Genomic DNA, 22,280 nt, shown 5'->3' on the forward strand with positions numbered 1-22,280 from the left:
AAAAATCTAATTTAATGAAATACAAAATTCTGACCTGTTACTGGATAAGTACTGGCCAATTCTTTCCTGATTATTCCACAGCAGCCGGTGGAGAGCCAGCACATTACCGTCACTGATAAATGACAGACTGTGGTTGACAGAATCACTGGGTGGAGAGTCAGATGCTATGTCCAAGAAAAACCTGGGGCAGAGAGAGAAGATTGCCAGCTCAACTTAAGGTCAGAAGAAACACGACAGCAAGCACTTCACTGATTTAGTTTGCAAAGTTTTTGGTTTGTCTGAACTGTCACATGACCACATAGCTCAGGTTTCCCTGACTACACAAACTCTGTTGATATAAAATGTTTGATTCGTTTGTTATTTTTTTGTTAGTGACTGGTCAAACAACTGATGAACAGTCAGCATGAACAGTCAGCATGGTGGTACTAGTGAGAAGAGAGGGGATCATTAATTGCCACGATGAGTCTGTGATTCATGTCAGGCAGCAGGTGTCAAAAAATTACGACAAGGAAAAGAAAAAAATCTAAAGACTGAAAAAGTTGCTAATTGCCAGAAAGAAATAACATCTGGTGTATCTTTATATAAAAAGCATACCAGAGGTTCTGGGTCTAACAAAAGTATTATATGAGGAGGGTTTCAGCATGTGAGTTCACATACACTGGAGTAAATAATTATTTGATCCCCTGCTGAATTTGTAAGCTTGCTCACTTACAAAGAAATCAACCATCTGAAAATTTTATGGCAGTTTCACTTATCGGAGGGAGACAGACTATAAGCCAAAAATCCAGAAAAAAACGCATTACATAAAAATAAATGATGCATGTCTATAACCCAGCCAGAAATCTGTCTCTCACCGATTGGCTGCATGTTCATGTGGCACACAGATTACCATCTCATCAAATCAGTTACAGATATGCCAACTTGTTGTGTAAATAAAACATGCCTGTCCACAGAATGATTTTTCTCCATTCCTACCTATTCACTACCATGGGCAAGACCCCACCACTGCCCGCCTATTTTCAGGTCTCAGAGCCCTCTCGCACTATGAAAACTAACCAGAAGGTATTTGGGACAGATTATATATTATATTGGCTAATTAAAATATATTTAAGAAACAAAACAAAACAAGCAGTCCTATAATGTCCAATATTTGAGCACACACTGACAAAAAATACAAACAAACATATCAGTAAATATACTTTTTAACTGGATATAGTTAAGTTAGAATTTCACAGCAATCCATTATATAGGGGGCAGGGATATCTCTAGGGATAGGGATACAAACAGTATTTACAGTAACAGTAGTTCCCTGCATTTACCTTCGGGCTGAATCAAAGTTGCTCTTCACAAAGTCATTAAAAGGCCTCATGTGTTCTTCTTTTGTAAATAAGACGTGGTTTGCAATACTCTGCAAAATCTGAAATAAAAAATACAAGAGATTCACAATAAGCTCATGTTATGTGAGTTGTGTGATCTTGCTCGAGTTCAAAGAGAATGGTTACCCTCAGGTTTAATCCTGATATCAAATACAGGTTACTGGGATCTGAACAGACACTTATATCAGGTACACTATGCCAAAAGATTTCTCTTTAATGCAGTACAGTGTTTCACTATCTTTGTGCTCAGTCTCACAATAAAAACTTACCTCCTGCTAAAATTATTAATGTCACTCTATACCCAGACTGTAGGAGCTTCTTTTTAAACCAGACGCGATCACAAGGTTTAAGATAGTCAGTGACATTTTAAACTTTATTAGTCATGTGTCTATGATGCCTACTCATTGATGGCATTTTTGCCAAACAAAATTAGGTTAAGGACACTTTATTTGTACCTGTGGATACAAATAAAGGGGGTAAAAATAAATTTCTTTAGATCTCTTCTTGTACGTCACTTATCCTCATGTGGATTTTCAAAAAACAAACAAACAAAAAACCCAGAAAAAAAATAAATAAATCACAGAATAAGTAAAAAGTTTGGCTATTGGAGCCAAACTGTTTTAAAGGTTTGTTCTTCTGCTCCATTGAACTAGAAGACTTCATTCAGAAGGAAGAAACTGAAAGTTGATATGCACAGGATGCAAAGTGTCAAACAAAACTGAACCAGCCAATGGGTATAATTCTCTGGCATACAGAGATGCTGGGTTCAGCTGTCGCTAGGGATGGGAATTGTGAACCGGTTCTTGTAGAATCGAATATCTTTAATATGCTGCTTAGGGATGGTGTTGACTCTCAAACAACCCAGTGGGAAAATAATGAGAATTGAAATTGAAAGGAATCGAATTAGGCAGCAGCCTCTTTGCTTAGGCTGCTGCCCCCGTGACCCGGCCCCGGATAAAGCGGATGAAGATGGATGGATGGATGGAGGAATCGAATTAAGAAGTGATATTGATAATGGAATCTGAATCGCTAAATTCTTATTAATTCCCATCCCTAGACTTAGGGATGTAACCATTTTTTTCTGGTTACTTTCATGGCAGCCCTCATATCCAATAAGCTTACCTTGGACATGAGTTTGAGCCCCCGTTCTATCCTGGGCAGAGGCTTCTTGTCTAAAATACCAGTCTCATAGGGGGACACAATAGCAGGGTTGATGAAGCGCAGAAACATAGCACTGCCCACCGCACCAATGCTGTTCTGTGGGAACCGCTGACTCACAACCTGTGTGAGGGAGTATGGAGAGAGTGGAGGGAAAAAAAAATGTTGGCGAACACAAACGGAAAATACAGAACAGAAGGGAAAAGTATAAGAAGAGGGACCAGTTTGAAAAAAAGGGAAGGAGACAATATTAAAAGTTGATTTTGGTACATTCAAGAGCAAATGAGGGAATGATAATAATAACAAAATATACATGTATCAATATGTGTAACAGAGATATTTGAGCTGAGTCATGATCAGGCCAAAAAATGCTGCGCTCAGGAGGAGAGCCTAGCTAGGAAGAAATATGACAAAAGACTTGGACATGATCCGAGTTTATTCTGGTTGTACCAGGAGTGAAAAAGGTTTTTACTCCAGTTACAGCAGAAGAAACATGCAAGAGAGGAAAAACATGACAATCAACCCAGCTGTCTCCTCTCTGTTGGTGAAAGATGAAAACAGGAAATGATTACACAAACTGACAGAAGACAGATGACAGATGTTAAGCCATGAATTGTGATTAAAGTATAAGATGGTGGTGCCTCTTTTAATTCAATTACTAGAAGAAGAAATGAAAAAATACAAACTTCCTACAAATATATATACACAGCTACAACATCAGGCTATAACCCCATATCATCAACACAAACGTCAAAATCATCAGTAAGGCTTTACAATTATGGACAGAGACAGCTATTCCATCTTGTGGATCAAACTAAGTTACTAAAAGAATGACGGTAACCTATAACTTTATTATGTTATTTATTTTACATCTCATTCCAACCACCCATCAGCAGTTGTTTTATTACATGCAGAAAATGCATATGATAAATGCGCGTTGGGTGACCTGTTCATTGGTAGATAGATGACACTGATGACAACACATGAAAACTCGCTAACCTGCTATGAGCAACAGAGGGCAAGGATTAGTGAGTGTCAGAGCCACAATCCGGGAGGAAACACAGACCACACATTAACACATTTCACACTTAGATGCACTGGTCCAGGAATGCCTCAGGTAGATTAAGACAGGTGGTGAAGAGGAACAGCACAGGAACTATTATTAAAGACCAAGCCGCTGCACAAGATGTACCATCGAGAGATAGCGAGGCTGTTGACATTAAGAAATCCTACCACTGACTACAAGAGTCCAGCCTAAAGGATACCAGAAGCTCTTATCCCACCAGCACAAGAACAAAGCCTAAGCACTAGACCTCTAAAGGCAACAGTCTACCACAGCTGAAAGTTGTAAGCTACGCAAAAGTACCCTGCAGATGGAATACAAGTTGGAACAGCATTTACTTAGAGGCACAACCAGGTTGCTGGAACAGTTTCCAATAACATCTATGTACATCAGGAGTTGGGAATCGGTGGGAAAGATATCGTCAATTTTTTATGTTCTTGGACCTGATTGGTGACCAGTTGGTCAGACGTGTATGACATGTATGTTGCGTGTTTAATGCATGTGCAACACATTCACACTGGCACAGAAAAATAGTCAGATGCACACTCACAGCCACACACTAACATGACAATTGCATGTAAGCTTTTCACTATGAGTTAAGGTATAGTTAACCAAAGTAAACATTGAAGGAACCACCAAAAAAAGGTTGTAACAACAAAGGTACACAGACAAAACTAAAGCTGTCCAGAGCTTAGAGCTAGCCACTAGCCAGCTGCCTCAGTAAGAGTAGTCACCAGATTCAGTTCCTGGGTAAGGTGTTCTGACTGGGCATGTCCTAATGGTTTGAGGCCCGGGCAGAGACCAAGGACATGCTGGAGATCTCTCTATGTCCCTTATATCTACCTACCTACCTACCTGGTAGAGGACCCGAGCTTGAAGGATACACTTCCCGCGGACAATACATTCTGCAACCATTACCGAGAGCAACCAGCTGATCTACACTACAGTGGCAGTGATCAGTGAGATGAACAGCCACAAGAAGCAGTACCCTCCATTGAGAGAAGGAGACTAGAGGCCAAGATCAAGGTAGTAGGGAGGAAGGTTAGCCGACTATTGGAGCTGCAGAAAGGTGCAATGAAGAAGATGCCTAAGAAGTAAACCTACATGTTGAAATACAGCAGGTTGAGCTGATACCAAAGAGTTTAATTTTGGCTTCATCTCCTCTTTCTCCCTAGCCTTCTATCAATCATTTCACAAAGCAAGATTTATAGTAGACCTGGACATGCTTCATCATAAACCAATGTTTCTAGGATGTTTGTGAACTACTTTTGTGTCTATGTTCTTAACATAATGGTGTTATCAGTGATGTTCTTGGTGATAATGGTCTTTTTATATTTTTTCATTTTCTAAATAATCACAACAACCAACTACACTGAACTGACTGTGGTATCAGATCAAAACTTTGAGGATCAAAAGTCAATGGACATTTCAGAACATTTTCAGTTTAAACAACCCTTAAAGAAAGTCTGTGTGTACCGCAAGTACTAGAATTGACCAAAAACTCTACAAATGGTCAAATTTGTGACTACAAATTACAATCAGTGTTTATAATTTGTGGACAAACAGTGTTAAATGAAATATAGAGCAGGAAATACGCAAAATGTCCTGAAAAGGACTATGCTATTATTGGCAAGTTAGGTTTCTTGGTAGTTCAACAATCACAATACAAAGATGACAGTTGATAAAAAGCATTTTTTATAGCAACTCAAGGGGCTTCATAACTAAAACATTAACAAAGCTGTATCTCCACACTGTTGTCCGTGTAAGTAAGGGTGAATTATTTATGACAGAACGGTATAGATAAAACCAAGAAGCTCTAAAATGTAAAAAGTTTTATGTTTGCCTGCTGTAATTCATGTATTTTACTTTGATATTTTGAATTTTAAAAGGTCACAGAAAGTTAGTGGCTGCTCTCCTAGATGCAAAGAGTAAATGATGCACAACTTCCTGTAGGTAAAGCCAGTGCCTGCAAAAGCAAAAATGTTCCACTTCAAAGTTTGGGGAAACTACTGACACTCGCCTTAGAGAAATGTTTCCCTAAGTCTCCCCAAGTTCCCCATGTCTGGCTGAAATGAAGCAAAATCGTCAAAAACCCTTTAAAAAAAAAAAAAACTTTAAAAGTAATTAATACAAGAGTCTATAAGTATGTGAATGTCACTGTATTTGCTTAAAGATTAAATATAGACCTGAATGTAGTGGTAGAGCAAAAGTCTGATTATCAACAAAGTCATCAGGCATTTTGGGACCATGCTTTTTCACAGTTTAGAACATTTAGACCAAAAACCAAAAATGATATACCTTTTATATTATTGCACCAAAATGTCAGAACTGCTTTAAAGCAGGGTTGAGGTGGATCATAATCCGCAGTTCATGTCAGAACCCCAGAATTATGCTCTACTGATGCAACAACATCAGTAAACTATTTCAGAAGGAAGAGGAGATGGAGGAATTGTTGATAAACAAGTGGCAACAAAACTGCACATCAGCACCAACATTTGAATAAAAGAATCAAGGTTCTGGATGAGTTTCTAGTTAAAAACAAACGAACAAAGAAAAAACTGTGGGGTCATACTGTCATAATGGTGGCATTTCACATCAGCTGTGAAATGCAACTCATTACAGCAAGAGGCCAATATATCAGAATATTTCATCTAAAAGTCTTAAAAGGCTATGTCCCCACCAGAGCAGGCGAGATGTGCTGCTGTGCATCTGTGACAGTTTACTAAAATAAGTGATGTAAGTTAAAAGATTACAATGATGGTGCAGATGAAATGTTCTGAGAAAAGGTCACCTAGAGTGCAAACAGAAAGCCCAGAAAGAAAAGAGAAGACAGAATGCTTCTATTTCCTGGAAACTGTTAATCAAAAATACATCAAGTGATGCCAGTATTAGTACAATGATTTCAAGAGAGGGTTGTACACAAAGCTGAATATGGAAAAACAAAACATTTCCAGTGAAAAACCAAATTAAAACTGAAAAAAAGAAACAAAACAAAAACAAACAAACAACAAAAAGAAATAAAATGCAAAAAAAAGCTTTTTTGCTTTAGGGGTAAAAGTATCTGAGGTAAAATAGATTCTCCAAACTTACTGCTTTTTTGCTTTCCTTTTTTTCTTTTACTGTTGCTTTATTCAGTAGAGAGTGGCAAGTAGCCTACAGAACAGAGATGAGCACAATATGGTCACAGCACCAGCTAAACAGACACACACACCAACACACGCGCGCACACACACACACACACACACAGGTAGCATAGCCCTAACCATTTAAACATACATTTTTATCTAGGAAAGCACAAAGAAAAATAAAAAAATGCCGTTTCACTGCTCAGGGCACATAAAGCGTGTTAATGCATGCACTACCAGTCTTTTACTTTAGCAGACGGGTGTACACAAATGTGTGTATCTACACACTTGTGACACGATATCCAAGGTGGAGAACAGGAAATGAAATATATAAGCAGATACAATAAAAATCAAAGACTTTTTGTGTGTGTCTCCGAATCATTTTAAATCTTGAAAGCTGAGACAAAGTTGTTGTTTTTTTCACTTTTTGATTACGAGTGGAAAATACTATAGTGAGGGTATGTTGGCATATTCTGGATTTCTCCGTGGCTTCATGGGACATCCAGGTAGAAAAGACAGAACATCTGAACTCAAATATAACTGAAAATTGCAATTAGATAATATTATTTGGTACATGTCTTTGTGATAAAAAGCAGTCAGTTGTCATTCTCCCATGATGTGATCACACCTAATCCACTGCTTGATTTGGCCTTGAGAGATATTGTCCTCCATCTCTAATTGTCTGTAGCACCTTCGGTTATTCCGGTTTTCTCACACAATCCAAAGACATGCATGAGATTAGGTTTAATGGCAATTCAAAACTGGATATAGGTGTGAATGTGACCTGGTTGTCTCTAAGGATTAATCTGGATATAGATTGCGACCTGTCCAATGAAATGCTCTTAACCTGTGACAAACTGCAGCCCCCATGCTACCCCAAAGTGGAAAAGCTGAAGAAAATGAATCAATGAATAAAGGGATGAATGGTAAATTTATATATTCCAATAGACAGTGAGCTTGTATTTTCATCACTATTTTCAAGCAATCAAAAATGGCTACATTCATAGAGGAGCGCTGGTGGTGGGAAAGTCAGACTTATTCCAGATGCTTGTGTGTTGATCGTCCCAGCGAAAGAGCACAGTTGCCACTACATCTCCTGAAATGTTGTGTTATTGTCCTGTAATTTAGTGTTTTTTTCTGTTTTATATTGAGTGTGTGCTCTCTACTTTGGGCGATATTTGATTCTCTGTCTGCAAGTCTCCAACTGGTGGGCTCCACTCATGCACTTGCCTATCAACAAGTCAACTGCTGATTGGTCCGTATCTACAGCTTCATCTTCTTTTGGTTGCCCTTTTGAAGGGTTGATCATGTGCCTACACCTCACCCTGTCTGTAGCATCCTTTTCTGTCACACTAACCCTCTGCATGTCATCCTACACTACTATCCTTGAACCTCCTCTGAGGTTTTCCTCTTCTCCTGCACACCTGGCATCCTTTGTCCAAGATACCCACTAGACCTCTGCAGGTTTTTAAAACATCTCAACCATGCCTCTCTAACGTTCACTCATCCTGAGCTGTCCCTCTGATAGTCCTTTCTAATCTTGTCTACTCTGGTCACTCCCACTGAAACCATAACATCTACAACTCTGCCATCTTCACTTCGAACTCCTATTTTTGTTTAGTGCCACTGTCTCCAAACCATACATCATAGCAGGTCTCTACCATTCCACTCCCATCTTTCCCACCATGTGTGTGCACCGACCTCAACTCCTATATCTTGACCTATCCTCCCTCTTACTGAAATATCTGTTGACTACAGCCATCCTTTTTGTAAAATCCACCACCATCTGCCATTCTCCATTCCTCTCCATAACACCATACCCACCAAACATCTGTGTTTTGTTTCCCTATATGTCCACCGAAGTCTGTTTTAATCACCAATCTCTGCCCCTGGGGACATTCTGTATCACCTTAACCAACTTACTAACATGTCCTCCACCTCCAAACCTCTGATTGTTCTGTGAGCGTTTTTTCTGGAAAAACCCAGAAAAAGGGTGCAATTTAGACTTTTAATGTCCTACTCTCTACCCACACCAGACACACTCCCACGCAGTCCTCTTAGATACTAAATGCACATCACCGAAAGTAGATGACACATCAGTCTGCAGACTGGTTGTCAAGTGGGCCAAAATAGGAGAAGTATCTACAGCTACAGCGAAGTTAACTGGAAATGGGAGAACCAAAAAAAACTTACTTGTGTTGGTATAGTGACCAACAAAAGTAAAGCTTGCGTCACAACTGCTCTAACTTAATTGTTCCCATGAGCTTTAAAACAGCAGTTCCCAAACTTTTTTTGCTGGGTCCCCTTTGTTTTACAAGACCACCCCCTCCAACCACAAACACCCACATATTGTTTTCAAACTCCAACGCAATTAATTTCACACCTCAAACCTTTTGTAAACAATTAAATAAATAAAAGTAAACTGCAATAAATTACAGGTAGCAATAAAATAAACTACTATCCTTTTACGTTACGCCCCCACCTACAAAGGTATTTTTAGAAAACAGTTTTTTCTATGCGTTTGGGCCTGAAAAACTCCTGCCAGGGTGGAGATTTTCGAAAACTCCGTTTTTGCGTTTACGTGTGGACAAGGAATAGTCACGCAACATCAAAGGTGAGCGCCTTTCATGACGTCATGCTGTGCGCCATGTTATTGTTTACATGAGATGAATTTCTACAATGGCCGATATAGACAAAATACTATTGCTGTTAATCTTACTATCTGCAGTTTTTACACGCTTTTACACACACAGTTACTGTTCCTCCATTTACATCAGGCATCAGAGTGAACTTCAGATTCTTCCGGGGATACCTACCTTGGCACCACCATTGTGCAGGTGAAGCTAAGAGCAAGATATGCTTCATCATATTTTGTAGTCTTTGGTTTGGAAACATATTTGGCATTGCTTCCTCTTCTGCTTTGTGTTTGTGTGGGAGCCTCGTCAAAAACCTGTCCATTATGCTAGCAGTGTCCAAGCCTTTCCTTTTGGGTCAGCTGGGTTAAACCACAAAAGGAAAAAAGACTGGTGGCAGCAATTGGTACCCCTCAGCCTCCTTGTAGATATATTTATGGTATAAATTTGAAAGTCCTCCATGTTTTGTTCTCAAGTTATCCCATTCACAACCTTGGGTGTCAACAATACCCCATTAGGTTTTTAAGGCTGAGCATTAAAAACTGACCTAGCATAAAATAAAAACTGATTAAAAGCAAAAAGTGAAAACCCATGGGTACAATTATGTCTAAGGATGTACACAACTAGTTGACTAATCATTGCTACTGTCACTAGTCTCTAATAGACTCCCTGTATTTCTGCTTATCCGAGGCTGGGTCATGTGGGCAGCGGCCTAAGAAAGGAGGGCCAGACTTTCCATTCACCAGCAACTGCCTTCAGCTTACCCGAGGGAATACAGAGTAGAGCAGGGCAATATGGCCAAAAATATTTATTACGATATATATTTGAAAATTTGCGATAACGGTACAACTGACGATCTAATTGACCCGAGACAAAATACTTTACCACTCCACAACTTTATTAGTGGAAAAAAGAACCCATCAACGTATTTTCACTTAAACAAGCAGCTGTTTTTTATGTGCATTAAAGTTATATAAAAATGTAACAGTGCAAATGCAAATTCCTCGCTGACAGTTTAACCAAAAGGCATTTCCAGTGGAAATTGGCCGACATATCCTCAGCATAACCATGTATAATATCCACAAAACTCAAAAAGAGCTTATCCACACACAGTACTGTAATATTATGTTGAAGCACAGTACGTATCACTCCGCATGACTCCTGACTACGGTAGCCGTAATGCTCGGCTTTCGAGCGGTGCGGCTTTCGTACTTAAGCAAAGTTGCACTAAAACATTTTTTGTCAGATTTTTGAGCGCTGTGTACCAAATAAAATCAGCTCGGTAATAACGGTAATAATGATGGTGCGCTTGCTTGCTCTACTAAAAAAAATCTGCTTTGGTGTGTATCTGACGGACGAAAGCTAAACCAGTCCCACACCACTGAAGTCGCAGCATTTTGACAAACCAATTCCGGTTCATCTGTTTCATTCAACGATCCGCTTTCACCCTGACACGCCCTTCTCATTCTCCGTCACCGCCATGCTTTTTCTACCATGTGCGTATGAAAACAAAGGTACTGTGCATGCGCGTTTTACTCATATTTTATCGCGATATTTCATTTTCTTATCATTGCCTAACATTATACCAGTATTACCGTGAATGGTATGATATGGCCCAGCCCTAATACTGAGCTGTTCCCAGGCCAGCAAAGAGATCTAGGGTGCGTTCCAAAAGTACCTCCTATTTCCCATTTCTAGCCTCCTTTCCTTGACCTTGATGAAAACAGCATTCTAGGAGAAAAGCCGTGCGCTGAGAAATGGATGTCTGCATTGTGAAACTATGATATGCAAAAGATAGACTACAAAACAAACATCTTACTTTGCTGTTTTACTGATTTCAAATAAACAAGAACAGGCTGCGAAAAATAACCCTTCATTACAAAGGTTGGTATTTTAAAGAAGAAGGAACAATTAGGGCCAGACTAACATCTGTGACAACCAAAAGCCTTCTTTTCACATTAAAATATGCTGGATTCACTAAAGAGGCTCAGTGTCAGTTTTGTGACTGAAAGTCGGAAGAGGAGTATTTTTGCAGTTGGCCTTACACCATACATATTTGCAAGAGTTTCACCTCTAGAAAAAGAATATTGAAATGAAAATGAAACCTTGTTTCATATCACTTTTTTAGGGTTTTTTCCTTCTTATTCTCATTGTCTTGAATATAATGTGGAATGCAAGATACCACACGGTTAAGAAGCAGTTAAAGTATGACTCATTACTGAAGAATGTGATTAACTTGTTCAAGTGCCTTTGCTTGACCCCTTTTTATAGCAGTTGAAGTTCATATTGAGTTACAATGAAAGAAAGTTAAAAATTGGATTAACAATTATTTTAAAGCCAAATTTCAGCCCTTTAAAAATGTAGCATTATCTTTTGATGTATGGCTTATAATATTACAATATTATAATATAATATAATATTCCTTTAGATGCCGCACTATAAGGACATACAGATACAACCAGTCAAAACTGCCGCTTTTAGCCAGAGGTCATTTATACTTAAAGTTACCAAAACTATTTCTAGTAAACAGTTTTTCATTCATTCATTAATTTCAATGTAATCTAATAAAGAGATACAATTTAAAAGAAAATTTAATCCAGACAAATAATATTCTTGCACACAAGCTTCTTCATAGATCCCAAGCCTGTAAATAAATGCGCCTCAACACTGCTCCACCTGGTGGATACACTAGAGGTTACCACTGGTTTTCTTAACTGCCGTTTAGGGGTATTTGCTACTCATGGTTGCATCAGCCACGTCACAGGTGGGGGATGATTACACTCACCCACTAGCCAGCAATCAGTCAGAATCCCATCATGGTCCTGTCAGGGATGAGGTAGCCATTTTAAGTGGCTGTATTTTTACAGTGGTAGAATTCTTGGCAACAACGGTCGGATGCATGTTCCACTTTTGATGTAGCTTTATTGTCACAAACACTGCACCTATCACAATATTTGTATCATCAATTTAAAAAACAAAACAAAAACAGTTTTAACTCTGTTATATTCTGCCAAGTTAATATGACACTCCTGAGTCAGTTTAATAAGATAAAATTAGTTTTGATGGTACTAAAAATAATATTCATGAATCTAAATTCCATTATGCTACTCATCCCTGATACCCAGTTCAGTTTACTGTATGAAAGTAGCTTATTCAAAATCACTGCTCTGCTTAAACAGTCTAGCTCATGTACGGGTAAAGCAGGTTTACTGCTGAGATGATTTGTAAATACTTTCCTGGGGACAAGAGGCTGTAAAGTTAAGGTACTACCATGAACTGCAAAGCCAGCAAGTTTATCTGCCTTCAAGACTTTGATTTTCTGAATGAAATTTTGACCCCTCTCTCTCAACCTAATTATAACATATCTCCAGATCTTCACCGCCTCCTCCAGCTCTTTCATGGGACAGCAAGGCGTTCCAAGACAGCGAGATGTAATCTCGCCTCCGTGTCCTGGATTTAAACTTGGTCTGCCTCAGGGCCTTCTCCTGGGGAGACATGCCCAGAAAACCTCACCCAGGAGGCGCCCACGAGGCATTCTGGTCAGATGCCGGAAAAAATAAATGATGGCAAAAAAATCTCCCAAAAGAATCTTTGTTTCATTGAAAGCGCTGATAATAAAGACAGAGGAAGTGTAGGAGTGTGCAAAAGATTTTCTTTTACAGTGATTCGATCAAACAAAAGAATCAAATGTTGACTTAGATCATGACAATGAAAAAGGTGTGATCACAGCTTTTGGGTTGTTTTTTTTTTTTTTTTTAAATGCACTCAAATCTGGAGTTACTGAAAAAGTAGTTAGGGAGAAATTTCACTCCGTTTAAGTCTGGCTTATACCAACTTAACTTGTTTTTCCTAGGCCACACACTGCTTTTACTAGTTTTTACCATCATGTGTTCTCTACTTTTATGTTTTATTTTATCTGTATGCTTTCTGGTTAACAAGCCCAACTGCCCTCACTACAATATTACTCCTGCTCAGGGGAATTTTAAATAATTTCATAGGTGTTCAGTAATTTGAACTACAACATAGCTCTGAGGAGCCTGTATCATGAATGCTCAGTGGCTATAATCTCTCTTCATTTAGTGCATGCAATTGATGGCACCAGGAGTAGCAAGTTTTAGTGTTTATATTCAAAGATGTTTTTAGCTCTCTAATTTCTGAGTGGATGTTCATGGTAACAATTTTGTCACACAAAGATGAATGCATTGTGTAAATACAGTCAAGCCCATAATTATTCATGGCAAATTTTGACTTGACGTTACTCTTATTCAACCATTAATTACACAGGTGTCTCCCAAAGACAATAAGATGATGTAAAAGAGGCATCATTGTGGAGAAAAATATTTCTGAGCTCTTATTTACATTTGAGCAAAAAGTGTAATGTCCAAAATTATTCATACCCATCACAAACTGTCACAGTCTCTTGGAAAATCTAAAGTTCTATACCATTCCAAACAGTCCAAGATGTTCTACAGCATTCTCATTACCCTGATTCACTGAGAACAGGTGTTTTAATCAATTTAACAGGTGAAAAACAGCAGCTCCTTGTGGACAGGCATGACTAAGACAAAGGAGCTCAGTGAGGACCTGCAGCTGTGCATTGTGGCTGCTCACAAGTCAGGAAAGGGCTACAAGGTTATATCTAAAGGTTTTCAAGTTCCAATGTTATTAAAAAAAATACAAGATGTTCCGCAGTGTGGAACATCTCAGAGGATGTGGTTGGAAGTAACACCTGTGCTGGCCAGCAGGATGGTGAGAGGTGTGAAATAGAATTACAAGGATCACCACCAAGACCATACTGGTGAATCTGTGCTCTACTAGTGGCAATGTCTCAAGGCAGACAATCCAACGGAAACTGGACAGTGCTATGTTCCAGTAATGCAGACCAAGGAAGACGCCACATCTCCAGAGAAGGCACACAAAAGCCTGCTTGGCCTTTGGAAATGCTCATCTGGACAAAGAAGCAGAGTTCTGGTCTTCCGTGTTACAATCAGATGAAACAAAAATTGAATTGTTTGGACACAATGATGTTTCCTTCATTTGGCATAAAAAACAAAACAAAACAAAAGCAAAAAAGGAGAAACGTTTTGCTAAGAACACCATCCCCTCTGTCAAACATGGTGTTGGGAACCTAATGCTTTGGGGCTATGTTTCAGCCAACAGACCAGGGAACCTAATCACAGTAAATGGCACCATGAGAAAAGAGCAATACAAGAAGATTCTCAACAATAACATCAGGCAGTCTGCAGAGAAACTTGGCCTTGGGCACCAGTGGACATTTCAGCACAACAATGACCCAAAACACACAGCAAAAGCGGTGAAGAAATGGTTAGCAGACAAAAACATTAACGTTTTGCAGTGGCCCAGCCAGACTCCTCACTTGAAACCAATTGAAAATCTGTGGAGGGAGCTAAAGATCAGGGTGATGGCAAGAAGACTCTACAACCTGAAAGAGTTGGAGCTCATTGCTAAAGATGAATGGACAAAAATACCTGTGGAGACACGCAAAAAGCTGGTCTGCAATTATAGGAAGAGTTTGATTGCTGTAATCGAGGTCTTTCTATTGATTATTGCGTGGGGTATGAATAATTTTGGACGTGACACTTTTTGCTCAAATGTAAATAAAAGATGAGATTTTTTTTCCCCTCCAAAATGATGCGTCTTGTACATCATCTTATTATCTTTTGGGAGACGTTTGTGTCATTTCTGGTAAAAAAAAAAAAACTAAAAAAAAACTAAAAAACTTGCTGATTGAATAAAAGTAACTAAGTCAAAACTTGCCAGGGTTATGAAAAAGTATGGGCTTGACTGTATCAACAATCCTGCAGACCATAGTGTTTTAATGTGGAATATCACATGGATTCATGTGTGTGATTAATACTTGCTATGCTTGCACACACAAACTGCATTTGCAGCCACTTTCCTACTGAGGTAGGAATTCATAGTTCAGTCAAATGCAGAATATTTTTAATGGACAAATTACATCCAGCTAACATGGTCACAGGCACTGTGTGTTTGTACATAGAGAACTCGCTGGTTCTGCTAGCTTGTACTTGGCAGTAGTGCACACTGCCAATTACGTCTAGCACTAGCAAGTTAACTGATTAATAGAAAAGAAATTACCAGCTTTAGTTCAGTTTAAATCAAGAGAATCAAAAAATATCTCAGGTCAAGATGAAAAAGGAAAAGACTGTGACCAACAAAAACTGTATAAAGTTTTCAGATAACCTTGCTTTTAATTGAAAATAATGACTAGTGATCCTGTTAGATGTCAAGATGGCAAAACCTTAAAAAACAAAAAAACAAAAGAAAAACAGGCTCTGCACTAGAATCATCTGCAACGTGTTCCACCAAATCTCAAGCTTTAAAGGATCTTTGAAAGGTCCTAACTTATGAGTCCAGCAGTTTAAAGTTCTGTATAGTTGTGCACTGATTCATGTTATGTAGAAGCAGTGAATCAAGCGGCATCAGGCGGCCTTAGAGTGAAGAGGTAGGAGCTTGAAATGTTAAAGTGACACTATGTGCACACAGGCAAGAGCAGACAAATTGAGTGAGCAACTGTGGACTCATGTTGGAGTGAAAAAAATCAGGGGTCTACCTGGTAGAGACAGTGGCAGACACTGCGGAGCTGTGGGGGAAATTCGCCTGATGAACTAATGATGGCCTGAAAAAAGCGCTCAGTGATTTGCAGCAGGTTCCTCTGGTTCTCTTCGAGGTTCTCACCTTGTTCCAATCTGATGACAAAAAAACAAACAAAAAAAACTCAGTTCTATTAGTCTTTCAGTTCTTGTGACCATATAGAAATAGTGGGCAGCACTTAGCTGATACATGCATCCAACACATAGTTTGTGTTTTTTTATTTGAAGCAGTTCCAGTGACTAAACTATGGCAAACGGGAAAAAAGCCAGTGTATGGCAGCACAAAATTCGTAACGTATGAGAAGAAATTTGCCAGTGACTTGCAGAGGAAGCTCCTCCTTGTTCATGCTATAATTTTGTTACCACTTAAATTTCTCCAACATCTGCTACCTAGGCCATTTCTCAAAAGGCATTAAGAAAAAGAAGGGCTTCAGTTTTTCAGTCTAAGCTGTCTGCAGAGATGGAGGTACTAACCTGGTGGGGTCCACCTCAAAGCTAATGTGTTCAGGGGTTGTGATGACTCCTCTCAATAAAGGCTCCAGTAACTTCTGTAGATAGGCTGCCCCGTATACCTGAAAAAAGAAAGAGTGACAGCTTAAATCATGCAAACAACATGTCCTAAGAGGCAGTTAAGAAGCATTTCTAAAGAATTCACAAGAAGAGTCAGGCAGGGTTTCTACCTTGAAACAAAAGGTCATTATCTTGCTGGCCAGGCTATTTCCTCTGAAGAGGGTTTGCATGGAGTCAGCTAGCTCCACCTCTTTAGAAAACATATTCCACAGGAGTTGGTAGAGTAGGTGTCGGGAATCAAACAGTGTCACCAGGACTCGTGCTAGTTCATCCTGAAAACACATAGAGTAACTATTACATAGGCTTTCACTGTATTAAAGCAACATTATGAACACACCCATTCATTAAAAAAGGGAAAAAAGGCCTCTGAAAGGTCTGTGCAAATGTGTAGTAGCATTATGTTACCTACGACATTGTCGTAGGTAACATATGTCAACATTCAATTTTAAATCCGTGGTTAAAAACAAAAAGAAGCCACACACCCATTGAGACCCTGGAACCACATTAGCTAATGCCATGGCAATGGGCAGCTCTCCTTGGTCTCCCATCATGGTGACCAGCTCTACCAGCCTCTCAAAGCGGTCAGCCAACACAGTCTCAGCCAGTGTGTCAAACTCTGTTCCCTGTTGAAGGATCTTGGTCAGCACTTCCATAAATGTGGCTCGAGTCTGAAGATCTTTGTGATAACCGAGACCTGAAAAAGAGGAAACCAAAATGTAAATTTACTAAAATAAACTACTGGACTTCCTCACAACAGATTCATTTTGCCTTATATATTTCCTTACTTACCAATTGAGTGCATAAGACCACTGTCCACATTAGCATTGAGTAGATTGGACATTGCTAGGATGGTGCAATGTCGAAGGGATGCCAGACGTCGGGACATTCCTCTCTTACGTCCCCCAACTGCCTGGCCTTCATCCTCCACCTCACTGCAGTCATTCAGCAGGTTCATGAACAGAGTAAAGTACCTGCACACCACCAAAAACAACAGCTAAATGAGAAAAGATGGGTTTTCTATAGTCTCACTATACTGTGCATCTTTTATTTGTATACCTTCACGGGGGTTCACATTTTCAGTGACAAATTTCAGAAACCCAGTTGTAAAATCATTACTGGAAGTGTACTGAATGTGACAGTATTTGGCAAAAACAAAACAAATGAAAAACCAAAACGGAAAAGTAAACGTGGTCCGTTGTAAACTGTATAATTCTGTCTGAAATCAGGCATCAGTGACACTGCAATCTGCAGCAGTGGGCTGAACAGAGGTTTGTCTCAGTGTTCAGCCCCATTCCCAACATCAAGGAGACATCCCTGTATTCTCATACAGATAGTAATGTGGAAGATTCTTGGGCCACTCGCCATTTCTTGCGAGGAAAATGGGAAATAGGTGCACTGATTAAAGGCAGTTACTGAATTTGTACAGTTCTACACTCATTTGGTAAAGTCACCTTTATTCTTCAAAACAGCCTGAACTCTATTAGGTAAGCTTTCTTGTCATTTCTTTTAGCAGTTGTCCACACTTCTTGAAGGACACTTGAAAGATCTTGCATCAAGATCTCCAAATACCACTGGCTGAAATGCAGCTCGAAACCACTGTATGTAGCTGTAGATACTATTGTACCTTTCTTCTGACCTCCTCCATGCATATAAACCACAATTTGATACAAAACAAATCTGGATCAATGGCTTCATTAGACCTGTTGCCACTGATTTTCAAGATTCAGGTAATTTTGGATACCTCAGCCTTTTCTCTTTTCTTCCCTTCCTTAAGAACGGCTCCTTGCATCTTACTATTATGTGAGTAAATAAGCCTCTTAATGTTCATGTTTGAGCAGACCACACCTTAGTCAGACTGCTGCTGGGAATCCACGAGGGTGGCTTCATCGCCGCCTGTCTGGCAGAATAGAGAAGCAGAGTGCGAGGACAGCCAGAAAGCAGTCCTTTGTCCTTTTTTTTTTTCTTTTTTTTTTTTGGGGGGGGGGGGGGGGGGGGGGGGTGTTCCCCTCATTCTCTAATGTCTTGGACAGATGATCCTGCTCCGACATTTAGGATTCTGGGCCTCAGCATAACCATGTATAATATCCACAAAACTCAAAAAGAGGTTATACACACACAGTACTGTAATATTATGTTGAAGCACAGTACGTATCACTCCGCAAGGCTCCTGCCTACGATAGCCGTAATGCTCCGACAATCCATCAAGAGGTGCGGCTTCGTAGCTTAGCAAAGTCGTACTAAAACATTTGACAGATTTTCGAGCGCCGTGTACATAAAATCGTTTCGAGGTCAGTAAACACAACCAGAATTCATACATAAGGCACACGGGATTATAAGGGGCACTGTCGATTTTCAGAAAAATCACTGGATTGATTTTAAGTGCACCGTATTTCCCAAAAAACACGGTAATAACGGCCCGCTAGCATGCTCCACCAAAAATAGTGCTTTGTTGTGTATCTGACGGACGAAAGCTAAACCAGTCCCACACCACTGAAGTTGCAGCATTTTTACAAACCAGTTGTGGTTCATCCGTTTCATTCAACGATCTGCTTTCACCCTTATCATTCTCCATCGCCGCCATGCTTTCCACCATATGCGTATGAAAAAAAGGCACTGCGCATGCGCGTTTTACCCATATTCTATGGCGATATTTCATTTTCTTATCGTTGCCCAACATTATACCGGTATTACCATGAACGGTATGATATGGCCCAGCCCTACTCCAGAGGAGGTGAATGGTTCAACTTACATTCCACACAGTCTTGTCCATCACAACAACAAAGCCCCCCTAGTCTTCAACTGCTCCTTCCTCTACCAGCAAACTGCCAAACTTAATGACCTCATGCTGCCAGGCCCCATGCTTAGCCCTTCACGCCTCAGCGTGTTACACCAATTCCACCACCATGCTGTGGCCATAAGCGGTGATATAAATTTATTCTAAATTTTTACTTTATCAAAAACATCTGGATTGAAAAATAAATTGGATAGGTTGAGACTGGCTGTATGAAAGGTAGTCTAGAGCCTAGAAAAGCTGAAGGAGAGATGTGTTCAAGTAAAGCTCCTTCCAACACCATCCAACTGGAGCTAACAACAATGTTCCAATATTTGATGCCCAGCAATAATATATGTTTGGAAGTGACATATCGCTCATTGTTCTAACTAACTATAAGATATTTTCATGTACCCTCAGCTGTCTTTCATGAAGTTTTATGAAGATATGCAGTTGGCAATTAAGGTTGGAAAAGAAAGATTTTTTTAAAACACATAAAGAAATTTAGGAACTACACACATCTTGATAGATGTGACTTTTCCTCATAACAGAGGTTGATAATTAGCCCTATAAAGATCCCTAAAACTAAAACAAACAAAAACCCAAATTGACAAAGTAATCATTTGTCAGATGTTTCTACGACTTGATTTGGGTCCAATGGTGGTAAATTTCATTGACTGGACATAATATGGAAAGGCACACACCTGACTATATAAGATCCCATATTTGACAGTATATGTCAGAGAACAAACCAAGTCATCAAGTTCAAGGAATTGCCCATAGACCTCAGAGACAGATAGGATTACTCAGGGGTGCTGACTCATTTAAACTAACATAAACAACATCCTGTAACCAGGTTTCTGGTTTCTGACTTTTAATTTAGTGACCTCTGAGACATAAATGGGTTGGCGGTGTAATGAGGGCTTCAGTTTAAAACTAGTCAGCCTGTTTTCACAGCTGCTTCGAGCGCTAAAGGCCTCTATCACATAGGAAACGGCATACTCAGTGCTACACTCTGAAACCCATCGTTTCAGAGAGTACTTGTGCATTGAGCCTAGCTTCCAAAGCAGTATACAGCCTAAATTTCTTACAGGCATCATCATTACTAAAGGCTGAGGAGTAGCTAAATATCTTACACACTGAGTGCCAAAGGTGCAGGAGGGAAGCTACAAGCTTAACTAAGCTAGCGAATCCATAAAGACACAGTGAATCCACTGCACTTCCTAATTCTATGACTGTACTTCATCTGTTCTGATCGGTAGGGCAGGGCAACATGGCCAAAAATATTTATCACGATACAGGGAGTGCAGAATTATTAGGCAAATGAGTATTTTGTCCACATCATCCTCTTCATGCATGTTGTCTTACTCCAAGCTGTATAGGCTCGAAAGCCTACTACCAATTAAGCATATTAGGTGATGTGCATCTCTGTAATGAGAAGGGGTGTGGTCTAATGACATCAACACCCTATATCAGGTGTGCATAATTATTAGGCAACGTCCTTTCCTTCGGCAAAATGGGTCAAAAGAAGGACTTGACAGGCTCAGAAAAGTCAAAAATAGTGAGATATCTTGCAGAGGGATGCAGCAGTCTCAACATTGCAAAGCTTCTGAAGCGCGATCATCGAACAATCAAAATAGTCAACAGGGTCGCAAGAAGCGTGTGGAAAAACCAAGGCGCAAAATAACTGCCCATGAACTGAGAAAAGTCAAGCGTGCAGCTGCCAAGATGCCACTTGCCACCAGTTTGGCCATATTTCAGAGCTGCAACATCACTGGAGTGCCCAAAAGCACAAGGTGTGCAATACTCAGAGACATGGCCAAGGTAAGAAAGGCTGAAAGACGACCACCACTGAACAAGACACACAAGCTGAAACGTCAAGACTGAGCCAAGAAATATCTCGAGACTGGTTTTTCTAAGGTTTTATGGACTGATGAAATGAGAGTGAGTCTTGATGGGCCAGATGGATGGGCCCGTGGCTGGATTGGTAAAGGGCAGAGAGCTCCAGTCCGACTCAGACGCCAGCAAGGTGGAGGTGGAGTACTGGTTTGGGCTGGTATCATCAAAGATGAGCTTGTGGGGCCTTTTCGGATTGAGGATGGAGTCAAGCTCAACTCCCAGTCCTACTGGACATTGCTGCTGCACGCAATGTTGATGGTGAACAGATCAAAACACTGACAGAATCCATGGATGGCAGGCTTTTGAGTGTCCTTGCAAAGAAAGGTGGCTATATTGGTCGCTGATTTGTTTTTGTTTTGTTTTTGAATGTCAGAAATGTATATTTGTGAATGTGGAGATGTTATATTGGTTTCACTGGTAAAAATAAATCATTGAAATGGGTATATACAGTGGGGCAAAAAAGTATTTAGTCAGCCACGGATTGTGCAAGTTCCCCCACCTAAAATGATGACAGAGGTCAGTAATTTGCACCAGAGGTACACTTCAACTGTGAGAGACAGAATGTGAAAAAAAAATCCATGAATCCACATGGTAGGATTTGTAAAGAATTTATTCGTAAATCAGGGTGGAAAATAAGTATTTGGTCAATAACAAAAATACAACTCAATGCTTTGTAACATAACCTTTGTTGGCAATAACAGAGGTCAAACGTTTACTATAGGTCTTTACCAGGTTTGCACACACAGTAGCTGGTATTTTGGCCCATTCCTCCATGCAGATCTTCTCGAGAGCAGTGATGTTTTGGGGCTGTCGCCGAGCAACACGGACTTTCAACTCCCGCCACAGATTTTCTATGGGGTTGAGGTCTGGAGACTGGCTAGGCCACTCCAGGACTTTCAAATGCTTCTTACGGAGCCACTCCTTTGTTGCTCGGGCGGTGTGTTTTGGATCATTGTCATGTTGGAAGACCCAGCCTCGTTTCATCTTCAAAGTTCTCACTGATGGAAGGAGGTTTTGGCTCAGAATCTCACGATACATGGCCCCATTCATT

At 39.9% G+C, this 22,280-nt stretch overlaps 1 protein-coding gene across 4 annotated transcripts in view; it reads right to left on the reverse strand.

The window, feature by feature from the left end:
• The window catches only part of nf1a (neurofibromin 1a), a 140,492-nt gene that overhangs the window by 61,914 nt on the left and 56,298 nt on the right, over positions 1-22,280 (reverse strand). For 3 of the 4 annotated variants that reach the window (XM_085244845.1, XM_085244844.1, XM_085244843.1), the window contains exons 25-33: positions 17,350-17,531; positions 17,043-17,254; positions 16,671-16,832; positions 16,465-16,562; positions 15,951-16,086; positions 6,688-6,750; positions 2,499-2,657; positions 1,320-1,417; positions 35-181 (exon numbers count right to left, since the gene is read on the reverse strand). In XM_085244845.1, coding sequence (XP_085100971.1) covers positions 35-181; positions 1,320-1,417; positions 2,499-2,657; positions 6,688-6,750; positions 15,951-16,086; positions 16,465-16,562; positions 16,671-16,832; positions 17,043-17,254; positions 17,350-17,531 — 1,257 coding nt within the window. The remainder of the gene's footprint in view (positions 1-34; positions 182-1,319; positions 1,418-2,498; positions 2,658-6,687; positions 6,751-15,950; positions 16,087-16,464; positions 16,563-16,670; positions 16,833-17,042; positions 17,255-17,349; positions 17,532-22,280) is intronic. The other variant, XM_085244846.1, reaches the window with a different exon arrangement.

This window comes from Mchenga conophoros, linkage group LG14, assembly GCF_057382185.1.
Source record: "Mchenga conophoros isolate Kocher_MC1m ecotype Shallow Benthic linkage group LG14, M_conophoros_male_GT1.1, whole genome shotgun sequence".
Classification (NCBI taxonomy): domain Eukaryota; kingdom Metazoa; phylum Chordata; class Actinopteri; order Cichliformes; family Cichlidae; genus Mchenga; species Mchenga conophoros.